Source organism: Acanthopagrus latus, chromosome 18, assembly GCF_904848185.1.
Source record: "Acanthopagrus latus isolate v.2019 chromosome 18, fAcaLat1.1, whole genome shotgun sequence".
Lineage (NCBI taxonomy): Eukaryota > Metazoa > Chordata > Actinopteri > Spariformes > Sparidae > Acanthopagrus > Acanthopagrus latus.
In genome coordinates, this window is record NC_051056.1 from 1,823,094 (window position 1) to 1,842,179 (window position 19,086).

Consider the following 19,086-nt stretch of genomic DNA (forward strand, 5'->3'; position numbering starts at 1 on the left):
TTTAACTTTCTTAGTGACTTCAAATCAAATCTCAAAAAACAACAACATGTTGGTCCATCCGTCAGTATTGTGTGACTGTGGCTCTCAACTCCAAGCCCATCGGCTCCCACTGAAGATCTTTAAAAACTCCTTACAAATAAATAGCTTATTGTACTTTTTTATCAAATGACCGGGAGATTGTGAATTTAAGTTTTGATGACAAAATTAAAAATATAGATTGCCAGACATCAGAGGTGGGGGACTCGCAAATTTGAGGACTTGAGACTTACTTGACTTGGTATTCATAATTTGAGACTTGACACAGATGAATCAAAAGTCTTTGCTCTCTTTCTTTCTTTCTTTCTTTCTTTCTTTCTTTCTTTCTTTCTTTCTTTCTTTCTTTCTTTCTTTTGCATATATTGAGACGTTAGTTTGGTTTTTGATACTCTGCCCTCTAACACTGTATGACGTGGTGCGTGCAAGCCTGGCAGGTGGCGGACAGGATCAGAGGAGGAGAGGCAGCATGGAGTGAGCTCTGAAAATCATCAAATTTGGATTCAAAGATTATTTCATGCCTGGATGATTTTGGCTGCCGTCTTGGTTAAAGCGTGTGTGTGTTTCAGATATAGCGCGTTCAATGCGCACAAAAACATTATTTTAAATGCAGGTGCGCATAACCCAATACGGCACCATTTTGGCACACATTTGGTGTGGAGCACTTGTTTTTTCGTGCACGTCCGCAGCGGACCTGCTTCTCTCTCAGGTGTTGTGTCTGTGTCTCTCCTGCTGTTTCTCACAGAGCTCTGCTCTGTTTGAAAGGAGAAGGGGCCGTATGTGTGGAGACATCGCCTCCGAGATATAGAATGTGTTTTATAGAAGAGAAACACACATTTCAGGACAGAACAGACATGTCCTGTGATTTTCAGCCTCCTTTATGTGGGCGAGGGGGCAATGTCTGAGAGTAATATTCTCAGCTGAGTGTGCAGTATGCTGCAGTTCCAGTGTTGATTAATCTAATCTTCTTATTCTTGTGTTCATGGGTTTGAAAATAAATTCTAAAATTGATCAGCTATGCAATAACATCATATTACTGACTAACCACCCTCTTCTGTTTACTGTGTCTACAGATATGAAGAATACATTCATATGAACTTCTTGTGACTTGTTCCACTTGTTTGACCTTAGCCATGACTTGACTTGACTTGCTTGATTTTGATCACAGTAACTTGGGACTTGCTTGAGACTTGAAGGTTAAGACTTGAGACTTGCTTATGACTTGCACGTATGTGACTCACTCCCACCTCTGCCAGACATATCTGAAGACTGTTTAAAGGGGACATTTGTAAGATATTGACACAGATGAAAGAATTTGAGTTTAAATCCTTAGCATGTCAACCAGCTCGCTGTCTGTCTCCTTACAGCACTGTGTATCTCAGAGGTTACAGTCTGACAGACTGTAGTTTAAGCTGGAGATGTGGAAGCAGCCAGTTCACTACTGAATCTAATAAGTCAACAAAATAAGCTCATAAACGTTGTTTCTCTCTCTGACTGACCTCAGAAGAGTTAATCGCCTCGTTCACTTCATTCAGACTGAGGGTTGTTTCCGAGGAAAAGGTCAGAATTCATTTTAAACTCAGAATTGTGACATTGAAGTCACTGGACTGAATCAAACTCACCAGAACAGTGTTGGTTCAGTCCAAATAAATCCTCAGTTTGGAGAGTAAGGAAGATGTGAGGGGCTCATTCACGGCCCACAGTGACCTCTCCCCGTTACCTGAGGTCTCAAACGTGACAAACTAAACGGCCACCGGCTCCACTGCTAACTGAGCTTCTTGCTAACAGCAGCTAGTTGCTACAGCCAGCAAGTGCAGTGAGCAGCAGTTAGAGGCAGTAGCGTAACATCATGGTGATAGACCCTGGTGCAAATATTTTTTTGTGCCCTAAACAAAAGTGCACTGCATGCTCGCGCGCACAGACACACACACACACACACACACACATAGCCACTCAAGAGAACTGCTGCTGCAGGGGTGACTGGCCATCGGGAGTACCAGGATTTTTCCCAGTAGGCCGATCAATAATGGGCCGATGGACAGCTGTTTTATTTATTTATTTGCTGCGCCTAGACATTTCTCTGTCGACACAGTCAACAACGTGAGAGATTGGCGATAAAATAAAACAGCGCTTCAGCGTCTGTCTGAGGAGGGCAACAGGGTCAGGCTGCCTGGTGGAGGGAGGAGGAAGGCTAGTGAGGAGCTTGAGATAAACATGCGGGGATGGGTGATCAGCAAACGGGCACGCCACAAGAGAGTGTCCCGCAAAATGATCAGGGCGATGGAGAAACAAATGTACACCACCGTGAGTGACAGCAGAGATGAGGAGTTTCCCACGAGTGCTGGTTGGATAAATCTTATCCTCTGCCGCAACAACTTCACCTGCAGAAGGATGCCAGAGAGTTCAGAGAGTTATGAGGAATTAAACGCCTGTCCCTAATTGCTGCCTGGTTCCAAATAAACGCCTGGTCTGATTGAAACAAATAAACGCCCGGCTATTATTTGGTATGTTACGGTATGATAACTCTCCCGGCCCGGGGAGAGAGACATGCACCGGCTCGGCCCACAGTGCTCAGCTGCAGACACAGCAGAGAGGTGACGAGACGCAACTCATCATGACTGACAGGCATCAAGGCCACTCAGCATTACCTTACCAACCCGCCCCTAATTCTGGACAGCTGTTTCTTTTCTTTTTTTTTTTCTCCTTCACGGGCCCCTGACGGCGTCTGGGCCCTGGTGCAGCTACACCAGTTGCACCGCAGGTACTTACGCCACTGGTTAGAGGTGATGCTGCCCCCAAGAGTTTTGGAGCTACCAGCAGCTCAGAGACATTATCCTGCAGATGTCTATACTCAGGTTGCAGCTGATTTCAGACCTGTTCATGTGAAATAAAGAGCATGTTGTAGGTCTGCAGGGGGATCGGTCGGGTTTGTGTTGCCCCACTGAGTCACATCACATGTTCTCCTGCTCGCTCAGTACAACATCCTTCAGTCATGTAAAATTCATGTTACACATCTCTCCACTTTAAAACCTTTAAGTGCTTCAGCAAAACAAAACCTGCTGAGACTCATCATGATGAGTTTATTCCTCAGGATCTCTGGAACCTGAACATCATAGTAAAAGATGAGCCAAGCTCCGTTTTAACTTCGGTTCAGTCTAAATCCATCAGCCAGGAAATTGCAAACTGCGTCTGTGAGATAAAACAAAAGCCCTGAGGGGAGTTTAAACGTCAGGCTGCAGGAAAATGAGAACAGGAGGAAGAAGATATCAGAATGACGAATGGAGACACAAATGAAAACAAACTGAAAACAAGGAGGGAAACAAAAAATTGGCTATGGGAGAAAAAGAAATCAAAAGTGTAAAACCACTGAAACTGACTGTGACAGAAACACAGAGCCGGAAGTTAGCGACAGAAAAACGTCTCTGGTTCAGCTCAACACTTAAACTGTGATTTATTCACCAAACGGACCAAACCATGAGGGAGGAAGGCACGATGGCCCTGAGAGCTCAACAAACTGCAACATCTCCACTAATCTGACAGCACACGAAGACATTTTCTTAATTAGTATTTTGTCTCTTTGTATGTTCTGAAGCTGCAGCGGTGTTGAGCTCTGTCCAGGAGGATGAATTCAGGCTTGCTTTTAAATCCGGTCAAATCTCTGTCCAAGCTCGTTAAGATGGTCGTGTGCCTCTGTTGCCTCTCGACTGGAGCGATCGCATCACTTGCGGTGAAGTTCGGTCTGGTTGGAAGACGCCTTGGGCAGTGTTCGTCTCAAAGTCTGCTGCACTTTAAAGCATCTCGTCCTTCAAGGGGCAGCTCAGCCAGACTCATTCAGTCCAGTCATTAGCTCCAGGCTCAAGTCGGGTGAAGTTTTTGCTGCCCTGGTCTTCATACTTAGGAGCCATTTGTTTGTGTGTGTTTGTTTTGACCACTGGGGGAAGTTTGGTTGGTGTCACTGATTGCAGATGGGCACCAGGTGTATATAGAGATCATTTTAGGTTAGTTTTGGGTAGTAGGTGAATGGAACACATGATAACACACCCTAACTGTAAAATGTAAGTACCAGTATTCATGTGCAACTTTCAGTAAACGACAACAAAGAAACCTAAGACGAACTCATATTTCTGTTGGATGGAAATGCATCAACAATCCGCCTCTCACCTACCAAGTGACTGAATTGGACGGTCATTAAATACTTTAAACTGCCTCATCTCATTTGTGGCAAATCTGACATGTTGGCTGACGTTAAGAATGATAAATAAAACCAATAGAAATTAATTTTCTGATGTAGGTCATATGGAGGCATCGGTATCAAATTGAGAGCTTCAAAATCTGAGTAGAAGTAGAAAGTAGCAAGTTAAAATCCTGCAATAAAAGTAAATTGTACTTTCATTCCAGTACCAGTCGCTGTCCAAATAATGTTTTTTTTTTATCTTCAAGAGATCATATTTAATGATCCCATTATATAAATCATTTGTTTTGTCAAAGTTTGGCTTCACCACATCCAGACAGGGTCGCCTCATCGGTCCCAACAGCTCTCTCTCAGCTGCATTCAGTTGAAGCTCGTGCTGCTGAATTTCAGTTGGACTCAAACTGAACTGAAACTCCTTCAGCTCAACACCAGCTGACCGCCTCTCTGTGAGAAACTGATCCACAGCAGCATCTGCAGCTTGTTTCAGGCTCACACGGTGGCCTAGGACTCATTCAGACGCTTTAAACACAGCAAAGAAATCTCTCTTTTCTTCTTTAGGCAGTTGAAATGGTCAAACTCAAAAAATGTCTGTGTCAGAAACTGGAGAGGCTCAAAAAGAGAAGAGCTCTGAGTAAATATTGACAGTAAGAAGTGAGAAGCAGTCGACGCTCTGTCTGCTCCTCATTAACACTGAGCTCTGTGGTAAGCTCCACCCAACTGGCACCTCCAGGACGCCAAAACAAATCGCACACTCTCTGCAAGGCCCGACGGGCCGCGGTTCCGCTTGGCTGATACAAACATGTGTAACCTCCCAGCGACCTTTCACAGTTAGATGATTGGGTCCCAGAGGGACTTCAACTGGGCCCTGATTGGCCAACTGAGGGGGAATGAGTGTTTTTGGTGTGGAAAACATAAAAATATTCAGTGATGTCATTCTGAGGATTCTTGCAGAGCCTCATGTTTGTGGCAGAGACACACTGACAGACAAAGTGAAATTAAACTTCTCATTTACTTCAATCCAAAGTAAGGACAGTGTGATCTAGGAGGGAGGCAGGTGAAGCGTCTCCACAGCACAGGAGAAAGGTCTGGCTGCACCGATCCTCATCCTGCATCCTGCTTGTTTTAAACCAATCCAATCCAGTTGGCTTGGGGTTAGTTAAATCCAGGATAGAGCGATGGTGCTTCTGCAAAATAGTGTCAGGATGGACTGTTTTCTTACATGGTTTAGAGAGCTAAATCTAGAGTTCTTCTGAACCAGATACCATTATTGAAGTTACAACACTGGAAACTGCATTGGGGAGTACACAAGTCTGTGCACCAATCAGACACCACAACATTTATTCATTAGGAACAGAACTCTGCTGCCTCCAGCAGCATCCCATACACCCACATCCATACAAGGTTAGCAGCTGGACAAAATGCTAATAAATGCAGATTTTTCTTTAACACACTGGACCAGATCAACTAATGCACAGAGCTCAGGAAGCAGGAAGGAAAACTGGTTTTCATACATTTCATACATCCTACTAATTCTGCAGAAAAAATGAAAATAGAGAATTCATGCACATTCTTTAACTCCTTCTATGAGTGACCTGTGAGTTTTTGTATCGTGATATATACCACTTGACTGAGAGGACATTTTTGCTTTTTGCCGGTCGGTGAAGAGTTGGTCTTTTGGATGTGTGTATATTTTTTCACGTGTGTTTAAATATATCATTAATGTAAAAATATTTTTTCTACTTAAATGTTTATTTGATTTGATCTGATATGAGATACATTGTATTGAAATTTGGCAAATGTCACACATATCAGTGAAAACAGTGTAAGCTAGCTCCTTAGTTAGCAACCAAGACATCAGCACTCTCAGAAAGTTGCTATCACCCTCAGTTTACAGCATGCCTCTGGAGAATTTCTGTTTGGAGAGATTCAGATTAGTTGTCACCGATCTGGAGAAAGTTTTGGGACATCTGGGTTTTTATTTCCGATTATATATTTTATTTTGAGGCTGTGTGTCACATGACCTGCAGTACCTAGTGTGTCCACTACATGGAGGTAATTTCCTGCTCCTGTGGGGGCAGGGCCAGGACTTCTGATGATGTCATAGTAGAACCTGACACCCTGATTGTGTGTTTGTTTTCAGGCTGACCAGCAGTACGCCAGCAGTGTAGCAGACAACCTGAAGCGCCTGTAAGTCCACCTTCATGATGGGATGCCATCTCTATGGCAACAGATGCTAGAGGGGAATCTTCACACTCCACGTGTGTGTGTGTGTGTGTGTGTGTGTGTGTGTGTTGTGTTTGATCTCAGCTTGCACACGTCAGCCTTTGATCGCCGCTGTGTGTGAACAGCTGTGTGTGCGTGTGTGTGTGTGTGTCATTGTTCACAGCATGTAGTCAAAGTGCAGCGTGTTACTGCATGATTAATTTATCTCACACACACACACACACACAGGAGGAACTGTGTCAGCAGCAGGAACCTTTTTGTAAAAACGTTTTTACACTCAGAGATCAAGTGTGATTTTTTCCTCCACCTGCTCTTTTTCTTTCCCTCATCCTCCATCTGTGTCAGTCTTTTCCCTTTCCTCCCACACCTCCTTCTACCCTTCATTATCATTTCATTCACATCTCCTGACTGCATCTCTTTTCCTCTACATCCTCCTCTCCTTTCCTCCCCCTCTTATGTTTGTATCCTTCTCTCCTACCTCCTCACTATTGTACTGTTGGAGCAGCTGCAGGTGGAGGTCTGAACTGCTTCATATACCGTTAGTTAGTTTAGTCCAGGGGTCCTCAACCTCGGGGCGGGCCCCTCCAGAGGGTCACCAGGTACATCTGAGGGCTCGTCACATGATTCATGGGACAGAAGAAAAATTTAAGTTATGTAACACAACATCTGTTTTCCGTTTAGACTCTTAATCTTCAAAGATGTGTTTTATGTAAAATATAAATCTATAAAGTAACTGAAAGTGTCAGATAAACATATTGCAGTAAAAAATACAATACTTCCCTCGAAGTTGTTGAGGTAGAAAGTAGGATATTATGGAATACTCAAGTAAGTTACCTCCAAACTGTACTGGAATGTTGTTAAGTATCAGAAGTACCAGTGAAAGTAACTGGTCCATATATTTGAATGTATGTATATGCTGTGTTTCTGTGGTGATTTTCTTAAAATGATGGATGATAAACTCAATTCATTTGTGTAATGCTCTACTTTGTCTCTGATGCAGCATGTAATCTGTAAAGTAACTAACTAAAGTTATCTAATACATCCAGAATGTAGTGGAATGGAAGTATAAAGTAGCAGAAAATGGAAATGCTTGAGTAAATTAGATCAGAATGATGCTGAAGAAAGTACTAGAGTAAATGTATTTAGACTCCATCATTGCTGTGTGTTCTGACTCAGTCTCAGTCAGCTTTATTGACATAACAGGTGAAGACAGTGAGTTATGTGTACGTATGTAACAAAGAAATAAGAATGTAACAATAAGTGAAGTGTGAAGTATACTAACATCTTGTTTGTTTGTTTGATTGCGTGTTTGTTTGTCAGTTTTCCAGCAGAGATCCAGTCAGGTCTGTTGGAGGTCGTCTCTCCGTCCGTCCACTTCTACCCCGACTTTTCTCGACTCCGGGAGTCCTTTGGAGACCCAAAGGAGAGAGTCAGGTCAGTGTTTGTGCATGTGTGCGTGTGTGCTTGCGTGCATGCGTGTGTGTGAAATGGCTTCAGTACAGGAAACTTCTCTTTCACTCTGACTGTCTATTTAAATACCAGCAGGTCAGTAAACAGGAGGTTTATTAGGTTTATCTTGATGAAGTTGTGTAAAAGGTTCTGTGTCTGATGACAACGCTTTCTGGAGTCTGTCTGAGTTGTTTGTTGTTGGAGGAAACTTGTCATCAGTGCAACAGAGGATCAGATTAGATCACATTACAAATAATGTATTTGTAAAGTATGATGGTACCCAGCAGAGTGCATACCTCCGCCAAGGTCCAACAGTCCAACAGTCCCATTTATTTCAATCAAGCCTAATTCAATATCAAACAAAATGTGTTTAAATCCACTAGATCCAGATCTGCATAGAGTTGTTGCCACTCATAAGTACCTGTCTTCCACACACCCTTATCCTTAGCCCTTTATCTGGATCCGCACAGATGTAAGAGAGAGATTTTTGCTAACAAACCATCTAACCAATAAAACAATAAAACAACCAACCGACCAACTGACCAGGAGTTCAGTCTAAACTTACAATGCAAGGTGTTTTACTCCAGTCAGTTTGGTTTCACTTTATGGAGTTTCCACTTTAAATAACTGCAGTTTACCATAATTAAAACACACACGCACACACGCACGCACACACACACACACACACACACACACACACACACACACACACACACACACACACACACACACACACACACACACACAGTCCCCTGTGTTCGATTTATCAGCTCCAGTAATCAGTGAAAGTTGTGTCATTTTGAGTGTATGTGTCTGTCTGTCTGTCTGTCTGTCTGTCTGTCTGTCTGTCTCTCTCTCGCTCTCTCCCCCTCTCTTTCTGGCTGTGTGTGTGTGTGTGTGTGTTTAACAGCTCCCCTGGCTTCTGTCAGCCTGTCATGGCTAATTCATGATGCTCTGAACCACACTGAGCGAGCTAACTACACACACACACACACACACACACACACACACACACACACACACACACACACACACACACACACACACACACAGTTAAATTGGCCCTCCTCTGCATCCTAAAAGGAAACACATACACACACACACACACACACACACTTTAGTTAGGAGTCAGTGTGCAGCTCGAGGTGACATCATTTTAGTTAATAAATTGTTGCTCCACCTCGTTTTGGTCTTGTTACCGTGGTAACACAGGAGAGAGGGGTGGAGGTGAATTTAGAAGGAGAATTTAAAGGGAAGGAACGATTGAAGGAAGGAGATGGAGAGAAGGAAGAATGGATAAAGGAAGGGAAAGGAATGAAACAAGAATTGGGGAATTGAGGATGGAGGTCTTGACTAGGGATGTATACCGTGTACTGGTATTTTTTGGTACCAGTTCCTAATTGGGTTGGTACCAGGGAACCATTAAGACAAACAGTACTGTTATCGGTACTTTTTTTTTTTTTTTTTTTAACTTTCATTTTTTATGATTTTTAACCATCTACCCAACCGTAATGACTTGACTTGACAGAAACAAAACTGGGTGCCACTGCTTTGGCCCTGCAGTCTTTAGCGTTAGCCGGGCTGCTAACTTTACTGGCTTTGTTACAGCAATCAAACACACTGCACTCCTTTAGCTTCATGCTATGCACGAGTGTTTGATGATGTTGCTTACCCCGAATTTCCACTGGATACTGTCCGCTGCATTACGGCTCCAATCCGGCTTTGCTCCACCGTCTGCTAAACCCCATCGTTGGTTTTGATACCGCAGTAACGTTACGGCAGACAGCTGCTGTCGAGGCCGAGGAGTTTCCATGATAATCACATAATCACTCATGACCGCAGTTATAGGTATGTGTTTTAAAAACAACAGGAAATGTTCCCGACCAAAGGACATTAGAAGAATTTGTGTTTGTCTCTTTTTTGAGATTTGTGTGCTGGTGTCAACACGGAGTGTTTTTTTGGAAAAGTAATGGGATGTTATGTGTTTATTTCTGCGCTTGACTTCCTGTCTGCTCGGTGCTAAATTCAACTGCTTTGCTGCATTGTGCTCTGGCATCCACCAGATTTTTATATCTGGTCCTGGTCCTGGTTATGTATTCAGGAGTATTTGTAATTGCATAGTTTCTGTTCTGTTGAAGCTTTATTATAACCTTGTGGTAAGAAAAAGAAGGTTGAATCTTTTGACATCTTGTAAGAGTATCGATAAGTATCAGCACCGATAAGAAGTATTGGTATCAGTATCGGTATCGATAAAATCCTAACGATATCCATCCCTAGTCTTGACACATCAGGATTTAAAATAAACCACAAGCTGATAATCTGCAAAATAAATCCATGTGGAGTTCAACATCGGTGAACTTTGACCTGTGAATTAGCGCTGCTGACCAATGACGATCCCTCTGAACAGTTTTGAAATTGAGGAGAGTACAAAGAGAGAAACAGTCCAAATTGAGGGAGGTGGAGTAGATTATCGGCGTCGATGTTACAAAAACCTCTTTTAGATATAATGTGTGGACTTTTTATAGCAATCTTGCTATGCTAAAAATGCTTTATTTTCCCCTTTCAGCTACTTGCTAGTGAACAAAATGTCAGGAGAAAGTAGAGTAGAAGAAGAGTCTGAGTGACCACCTGTGATGTGATGTCAATTCCTGCTTCATATGAAACAAACCCATCCATCACTGGGACAAACAGACTCCATGTTTTTTCACAAAGACAGAAGGAAGTTCATGTAGAACATTTTCTGACACAGCCTCTGAAAAATTCACTTACTAGCCGTTTTTAGACAGGGCAGAAAGCCGCCAATTTGCCCGTCCCTTTGGCGACTCGGTCCGCAGTTTTAGACAGAGGGCAGCAAATTGGGGGTCTGTTTTAGTCCGCCAATTTGCCACCTCGGAGGGTACACTTATTTCCACCTCGCCTGCTATCGAAATCCGAGACGTCAATGTGCCAGCTCCTGCACGAGATGGGCAGAGGTGTCAGTGACCTGCACTGTTGTACGACCCACAGCCGGGGAGTTTTAAAACCATGAAACAGCTGATCACAGCAGTCAGTCCATCACTTCATCTGCGGACATCAAGATGAACAACTGGACAGCTGCAGAGATCCAGGAGATGCAGCGTCTCCTCGGTCTCTGCAGCTGTTTAGTTGTGTCCAGTGTTGCCAGATCTTGCGAGAGAAACAAACAAGTGGGCCTACGAAAACAAGCCCCAAACAAGCGAACAAAATGAGATCATTACACTTTGCACACACACAGAAATATCACCCTGAATCAAGAAATGTATTGAATTGTGTCATTGCGTTTATTATTGTTTTTATATGTTATGATCCTTTTTTGTTTTAGTTCCAGGAATTCAAAACAATATGACATACAATACAATAGGAAGAAGATTTAGGAAGAACAAGCCCAAAAGATCTGCGACCTGTGACGACCAATAGTTATAAGCATCTTTACAGAAAAACAAGCCCAAAGTCGCTTATAATAAGCAATGGTTTTGTGCGCTTGTTGTTATAAGCTAGGAACGGAATGTTTACGCCTGCCTCAGTGGCGGCTTTTGGAAAAGGAGGAATATTACACCTCCTTTTTAGAAAGACAGGCCAGAACATTGCCGCCCTTACCTTGGAGCAAATGTGCCGCCTTTTCTATCTAAAAAGGGCTCGTGTTAGATGTAAACACCTTCCCTCTTTTGCTTTGTGAGGCAGTTAACGTTTCTTCTTTAATTACAGATTTAAACCTGATTTAAGCCTGAATCTCAAAATTTGGAATTAAACTTCTTTTTCTTTTCTTAATCTCTTACTGATTTCTATCTCTTTTTTAATGGATACATAAATGGCTCCAAGCTCTTCTTTGCAAACTGGTTAATTGTTTGAAAAGTGCAAACACAAACCCTCCTTTATCTTGAATCTAGAATTTGTATGATTTGATATCCTCCCTTACATTGCATCAAATGTGGTGTTTATTCACAGCGAGCGTCATTAGTCAGGGCAAGATATTAGCCTAAAATATCAACTGAAACAACGAAACCTTTAATGTGAAGTTTGTCTAGGCTTTGTTAGATAAATTCTTCCTTTTGAGAAATGTTTAAATGATGCATGAGCTTCATTATTATTATAAGTGTCAACATACAAGTCTTCTCTTCACCTCCTCCTCCTCTTCCTCTCTCTCAGTCTGTCTGGTTACGGCTGAGTTATTTTCATCTTCCTCTGAAGAAGCAGTGAGAACCAGTTGCAGACTTTTCTCTGAGTCTTCCTGCAGACAGACATTTTTAAACTTGCTCTCATCCCACCAGACTGTGTCAGGACACAGTGCTTAATGTACGAAGGAGGGCTGAACAGGTAGAGAGATCGTCTGATCTTAGAGGAGGAAGAGGGGGAAGAGGACGGATGACAGATGCAGAGGATTTTTAGGATGAATGAACAGATTTCGCTTCATCATGTTCCAACTTTTTGTAAACAGAAATCGTCTGCTTCTACATGAAGTTAAACCTTTGGCTCAGAAAGAGTTCACAAGAACAAGGTCTTTTCATTAAACTGAGTTTTTTAGAAATAAACAGAAAAGCGATGGCTGCCTGGAAGGAAGTACGGAGGGAAGGAAATCAATCCAACATCACGTTTAGAAATGTCAAGTGTTGATGATCAGAGCTGAAATATGTCAAACTTGTCTCATCCTGAAACAAATACTCAGAAGACAGATACATGTCAGCAGTGAATTGTCCTTTTTAACACTGTTTGTATGCCATCTGAGGTGTCTCGCTGTCTGAGGGGAGCCATTAAAGTAACAACAGTGAAATGAGATGAGAGTCATGACCTTGCATGTTAAAGCAGGTCGTTCAGTTCAGTCTCAGTATTTCAGTGTACAGATGTCGGACATGTATGTTTCTGAAAAGATCTAACAAGTTTAAACTTGAGATGTCGTCATGCTGCATCTTTTCTTTAGGTTCAGTTTTCTGTCATGACAGCTGTGTGCTCATTGTGTGGTTAGGTTTAGGGTGAGAAAATATCATGATCTGGCCAAAAATATCTGGTTCACCACAGACATCCTTGTCAAAAATGACCAGTTTAGTTGCTGCAAATGCGTCTGGAAAATGTCCCATGTCTCATCAAAAATGTACCAGTTTGTACTGTACGTTACAACTTCTCTGCAGAAACATCCAGTTTCATTGCTGCAAATTCTTGTTGAAATGTCCTGGCTGAAAATATCCTTACATTTCTGGTTTTGTGCCACCAAATAGTGGGAAATTATCCTGACATCTCCTTAGAAATGTCAGTTTTCTTTAACTCAAACACGGCAGTCTCTGGCTTGTCTCCTGCAGACTGAAACATGAACTGTGGTGACTCTGACTTCGATTTCAAAGACTGAAGGCTGACAATTGAAGTTACTTAAGAGTCTCTGTGTTCATGCTCAGCAGAGATAAGTGCCATATGATCTGAAGACACTGGGGCTTGTTGTGTTGGAGTTCGGGTGGTGAATCAGCTGACTCTCACTGTGTTAAATGTGGTTGATGGCTGAAGGCTGAGACAGAGAGTGTGAGACGAGGCCGCTTGTTGTGAGATTTACTGTCCTCCTATATAAAGCTCCTTTTTCTCTCCAGGGTTGTTTTTAACCTCAGTGGAGATATAAAAAGGCCATCGACTCCCTGTAGTAAGTAAACACTTTAAACTCTGGATAACTGCTGTGTGAGGAGATGAGCCGGGTCGGTGGGGGGTATTCATGGTACAATAAAGACAATTAGAGGGCAGAGGGGTGGAGGTGGAGGGAGCTTCTTGTCTGCAGGCTGAAGGATTTAGATGCTATGTGTTCATCACATGCTACGTAAAGTTACACAGAGATACTTTTGATGTGATGTTGGTCTGTTTTTAGGGTGGGACTCTGAGCCGGAGGAGCTCCAGTCACATCAGACACATCAGACCATGAAGTCTATAAACAGCACAGAGGCTGCCTCTCGCTAAACTCCCCGTCACACACAGCTTTCTTCACTTTCACATTCAGACTGAAGTCATAAACAAAGCTGTGAAGGTCACACTTAATTAAACCTTTTACTAGGATCCTTTATAGTGTTTGCATCAGCTGCCACATGAAGAGAAATCCTCCTCTAATAAGTTTTTATTATATTAGTCAGAGTTGTTTCTTGTTGTCTGTCGTTCAGTGAGGAATTTAATCCAGGACACATTTTAAAAGATGTTACCGAGCATCAGTTGTGTTTCATGTCGCTCGTCGTCATGTAATCTTAATTTCATTACTGATAATTGGAGAAGATAAAAAGTACATTTATTACAAATACTTGATGCTGTCCAGCTGAAATAGAAACATAAGAGACATGTTTCAGTGTCTGAGCTCAAATCTTTCTATACATTACAACTTTATCACTCAGTCATGTTTTCAAGGAACTTATCAGATTGTTTACTTACATTAAATTAACTAATCAACAATCTTAAAATATAAGTAAATGTTCTGCATTTTAAATTGTATTCAAGTGTAAGTATCAGCAGTATTTTCAGCTTATAGTATAAAGTATAAAATCTAATAATAAAATATTTAAAAATAAAAGATGCTGCTGATGTTGAGCTCTGAGCTGTTTCTGGTACCATCCTGAACGTATGGACTGAGACGAGCCGTGTGGATCCAGCTGATAGTTGATCCAGTGGATCATCGTTCCTCTGACGGTGGTGGAGTTGATGTTGCTCTGGGTGTAGATTTGTTCAGTGAGGCAGTGAAATGATGTACATTAGAGAACAAGAGCTGGAGGTTATCATCTGTCAACACCAACTGACCCACAAACTGATTTATGTGTCTAAGTTCAAGTCGGTAGATCGTTGAGTCGACCAGCAGCTGCTAACATCTGGCTTCAGCTCACGTCTTTGTGGTCATGATGGTAGATGTGTCTTGTCATCGTGCACCAGTTTTCAATTATTTTCTCAATGTTTGTGCTTTCCTTCTTTCTAATAAGATTTGTTTAGCATTGACCAGTCACTAGTTGTTTGTCGGTGGCTCCTACTTTCTTCATGTTCTTCCTAATAGATTTTCAACCCAGTATCTGCCACTTCCCATCACACAGAGAATAAAGTACATCTGTTCGCCACAACATGATTGTTGGTGGTCCTCCTATTACCTCAGAACCAACATACTGACATAATATACTGACATCCAAAGAATACATTATATTATTATAATGTATTGATAATGTTTCTTGAAATTGTTGTCATAATTACTCACACATTGACACGTTCCCAACCAGTGATGCCAGTAACGTGTTACTTAGAAACTTAATTTACTTAGTAATGCATTACTCTAATCTGACCACTTTTTTCAGTTATGAGTAATCTAAGACGTTAATATTTCCAAACCAGTAATCAGATTAAAGTTACTTATTCAAGTCACTGTGCATTACTATTATTTTTGTCATTTTCCTTAGTAAAAATATATATTTTTGCTTTCTTCTTGTGTCTCGGGGAGTGATGTCACGTCTGAGACCAGTCATGTTTGTCAGCATGAGGAACACTCAGGTGTTACACCACGCCATCACATAAACACAAACAACATTGGAGGGAGGAGAGAGATGCGCCTTTTCTAGCAGGAAATACGGTCAATATTTTGTGTTGGTGTCAGCTAAAGATGAAATTATTAAGGTTCGTTTTACACTCTGTGCTGGTGACAAAGTACTATCAAGCTTCAAAAACACAACGTTAAATTTGAAGAAACATTTGGAGTCGCAGCACAGTTCAGTCCCACTACCAGGTGGTGTTAAGCAGAGAGCTGCCAGCAAAGCCACGGCCTCAACTTCATCCAGACAACAAAATCTGGACTTCGGTGCAAAACAAGTAAGTGGGGGAGAGTTGAAGAAGTTGGTCGGGCGGTATGTTGTAGAGGAAATGCGCCTAAATACAGTTGACTCGCCCTCGTTTGGTGCCATAATAAACAAGATCCTTAGTACTATCAATGCCATGCTTGGCGTTACTGTTTAAAATGCACTTCCAATAAAGTGAGTATTGGCAAAACGGGTCGTCATTTTTATGATGGCGGCAGGGGTGTTGTAGGCAGCTGCTGAATATAACAAAGGAACTTGTAATCTAACTTAGTTACCTTTAAAAACAAGTAATCAGTAAAGTAACAAAGTTACTTTTTAAAGGAGTAATCAGATTACTTTTTCAAGGTAATTGTGGCAACACTATTCACAGCCAGCAACAACATTTGATCCACAGTGACATGAGATGTAGCTGAGGAGGTGCAGAGCAGATGAAACAAATGAAAACAGGTGTTAATGGCTTGAACAGTCAGGTGACGTAAAATCCGGGTTCATCTACTACACAGATGGAGGAAAGCAATGTAAGTGCCCGGGGAGCTGGGAACACGGCTGAAGAGATGACCTGTAACACTGAGTCACAACAAACTGATGAACTGTTAACAACCCCACAGACAGAGGGCTGTGACAGGCTCTTTGTTTTACTACGTGTCGAACTCAACTTTAACCTGAAAGCTGCTGAGTGTCTGAAGTGGCAGAAGTGAGGAGAGGATTGTAGCTATGAGAGTGATGAGAGGACAGAGCGGTGAGTCACAGTTCCAGCAAAGTGAAGAATGGGAACATACAAGCATCAGTGGGGAGAAAAGACCTCAACATTGTACATATGGACAATAAAACTCTGATATAACTAAACTTTATATGCTGGATAGTTTAATTTGTAAGTTTTATTAGTACTAACACTGTTGGGCTATGACACTCGAATTATTTTATGTTTGTAGGATAAAGGTCTGACCTTGTCTTGGCTGACCCCTCCAGCTGTCAAGTATTGGTCAGCTGTCTCTCTTGTGTTTTGGTGACACTAACATGGAAAATGCTGACAGACTAAATTTAGTTATTCAAGATGTTCAGTCAGTTACGGATATGTAAACAATATGTATAGGTATTCTGTTGACTGGGTTGACTCTACCACAACACCACCGAGCAGTTTGAGAGAATGAGTAATCTAACCTGCATTTACAACCCTTTTTAAAGCAGTTTTATGAGTTTTATGTTTGTTCCAGGTATGTGGTTCATAATAACTGAACGCTGCTTCTCCATCATCAGTTCTGACTCCAGGGACTGAAAGCAGACCTGAACCTGAAGATCTCAGAGGTCTGGATGGTTCAGACCATGGCAGCAGATCAGAAATGTATTTTGGCCAGAAACCATTCAGTGCTTTATAAACCAACAGCAGGATTTTGAAATCTATTCTTTGATATACAGGAAGCCAGTGTAAAGATCTGAGAAGTGGAGTGATGTGATCTTTGGCTTTTGGTTCTTGTTTGGACTCGAGCAGCAGCGTTCTGAATCAGCTGCAGCTGTCTGATGGACTTTTTAGAGAGTCCTGTAAAGACACCATTACTGTAGTCGAGGCTGCTGAAGATAAATGCATGGACAAGCTTTTCCAAATCCTGCAGAGACATAAGTCTTTTTATCCTGGATAAATTCTTAAGGTGACAGCAGACTGACTTCATAATTGTCTTGGTGTGGCTGCTGAAATTCAGGTCTCAGTCCATTATTACAACAAGGTTTGTGGTTTGTAGTTTTCAAAGTTACAGATTGAAGCTGAGCAGAGACTGTTTGTCATTCCTCCTTGTCTAAGAATTAAGAATTTGATTGCCAGCCACTCCTTCACCATAATCAAATGATGGCAAAAAAAAAAAAGAAAAAAAGAAACTTAAACCGTCTTGAGACCAAAAAAGGGTTAGCAAATACCTGCCTCCTGATCTGTCTCAATGAATGCACAAACATATTAAATATGCAGTTTCAATTGTGAAAACATTGATGGTTTAGCTTAACAGCAGCTAATATGGATGGTGACATAACAAAACATATGCAAAAACATATAACAAATAACGAAAACAAACGAAGGGATCAGTGGACAGATGATGCATCAGTTACCTTCAAAATAAAGAACTGTGAAGAGTTGGACCAAGAAAAACAAACTTCACTTCAGGAGGTTCACTCCATCAAACATGGAGAAGTTTCAAAGGATTCTTAGCTGAGTGTCTGAAGTGGCAGAAATGAGGAAGGATTGTAGCTATGAGAGCGATGAGAGGAGAGACTGGTGAGTCACTGTGACCTCTGAAGAGACTCCATCATCCAGTCAGCTGATCAGGGTCAGAGGATTGATGAAGAAGAGAATCAAAGACTTTACTGCAAAGTGAAGATTGGGTACATACAAGCGTCAGTGTGAAGGAAAGACTAAATTAGTTCACACTAAAACATGGAGACTGTATCTTTGACAGGTCAGTCACTGTTGAGGCTGCTCTTAATGTAATGAGTCTGCATTTAAACACTGATGTTGGGCTGTCTGAAGGAGTACCTGTCCAGAGTTCAGTTTCAACATCTGATACATGACCAATAAGACAATGATATGATTAAACTCTATGTGGTGGATGGTTTAATATTTGACGTCACACTGTTGGGCTGTTATGCTCTAATTAATTTATGGAGGCTGTTTGCAGGATAAAGGTCTGAGCATGGCTCAGGTATGACCTTTGCCTTTGGTGTGTCTTGGCAACGCTAGCATGGAAAATGCTGACAAACTAAATGTGGATCTTCAACATGTTCAGTCAGTTACTGACGAGTGAAAAGGCTCAATTTATCTTAGCCATGAGGACAAACATGGTTAATTAAATGAGCTTGCCTTCATCACCAGTTTATCTGCACCAAGTTGAGTGGTCTCACAACTGCACCCAACCTATGTCAAGCACCTGTCTCCCCCTAAAATCCAGCTTCAACCCATTTCTGATGTGTTTTACTGTTTTCATCATGTTCACTCACACTGGGCTTGTCTACACACACATCAGTGTGTGCAGCTGTGTACATTGTTAGATCCTGAGTGTACCCCTGTTCAGGAGGTACTGGACCAGCTGCTACAAGTTGTTACTTTAATATGGATTTAAAGAGGAACTGCTTCAGCTGGTAGCGAGGAGACTCACCTAGCTTCACACTGTCTACGTCCAAACGTCTACCCAGCTTCCGCTGACTTGGCACCTGACTTGAATACTCCTTGAATCAGAAACAGCCACCAACCATGCTGTTAAAACAGCTCTCCTCTAAATGATCTGAGAACTGGGTTTGATGCTGGGATGAATTTTAGGGGCCTTTGGTAAACCATTATGGACTGTTTTAATTTGGTAGACTAGAGTAACCTTTAAGAACCTTTAAGGTCTTTTGCACACTTATTGC

General features: G+C 41.9%; 1 protein-coding gene across 2 annotated transcripts in view; it reads left to right on the plus strand.

Moving 5' to 3' along the window:
- Positions 1 to 19,086, plus strand: part of mgat4b (alpha-1,3-mannosyl-glycoprotein 4-beta-N-acetylglucosaminyltransferase B) — a 110,702-nt gene that overhangs the window by 51,999 nt on the left and 39,617 nt on the right. For both annotated transcript variants that reach the window (XM_037077379.1, XM_037077380.1), the window contains exons 5-6: positions 6,366 to 6,412; positions 7,769 to 7,882. In XM_037077379.1, coding sequence (XP_036933274.1) covers positions 6,366 to 6,412; positions 7,769 to 7,882 — 161 coding nt within the window. The remainder of the gene's footprint in view (positions 1 to 6,365; positions 6,413 to 7,768; positions 7,883 to 19,086) is intronic.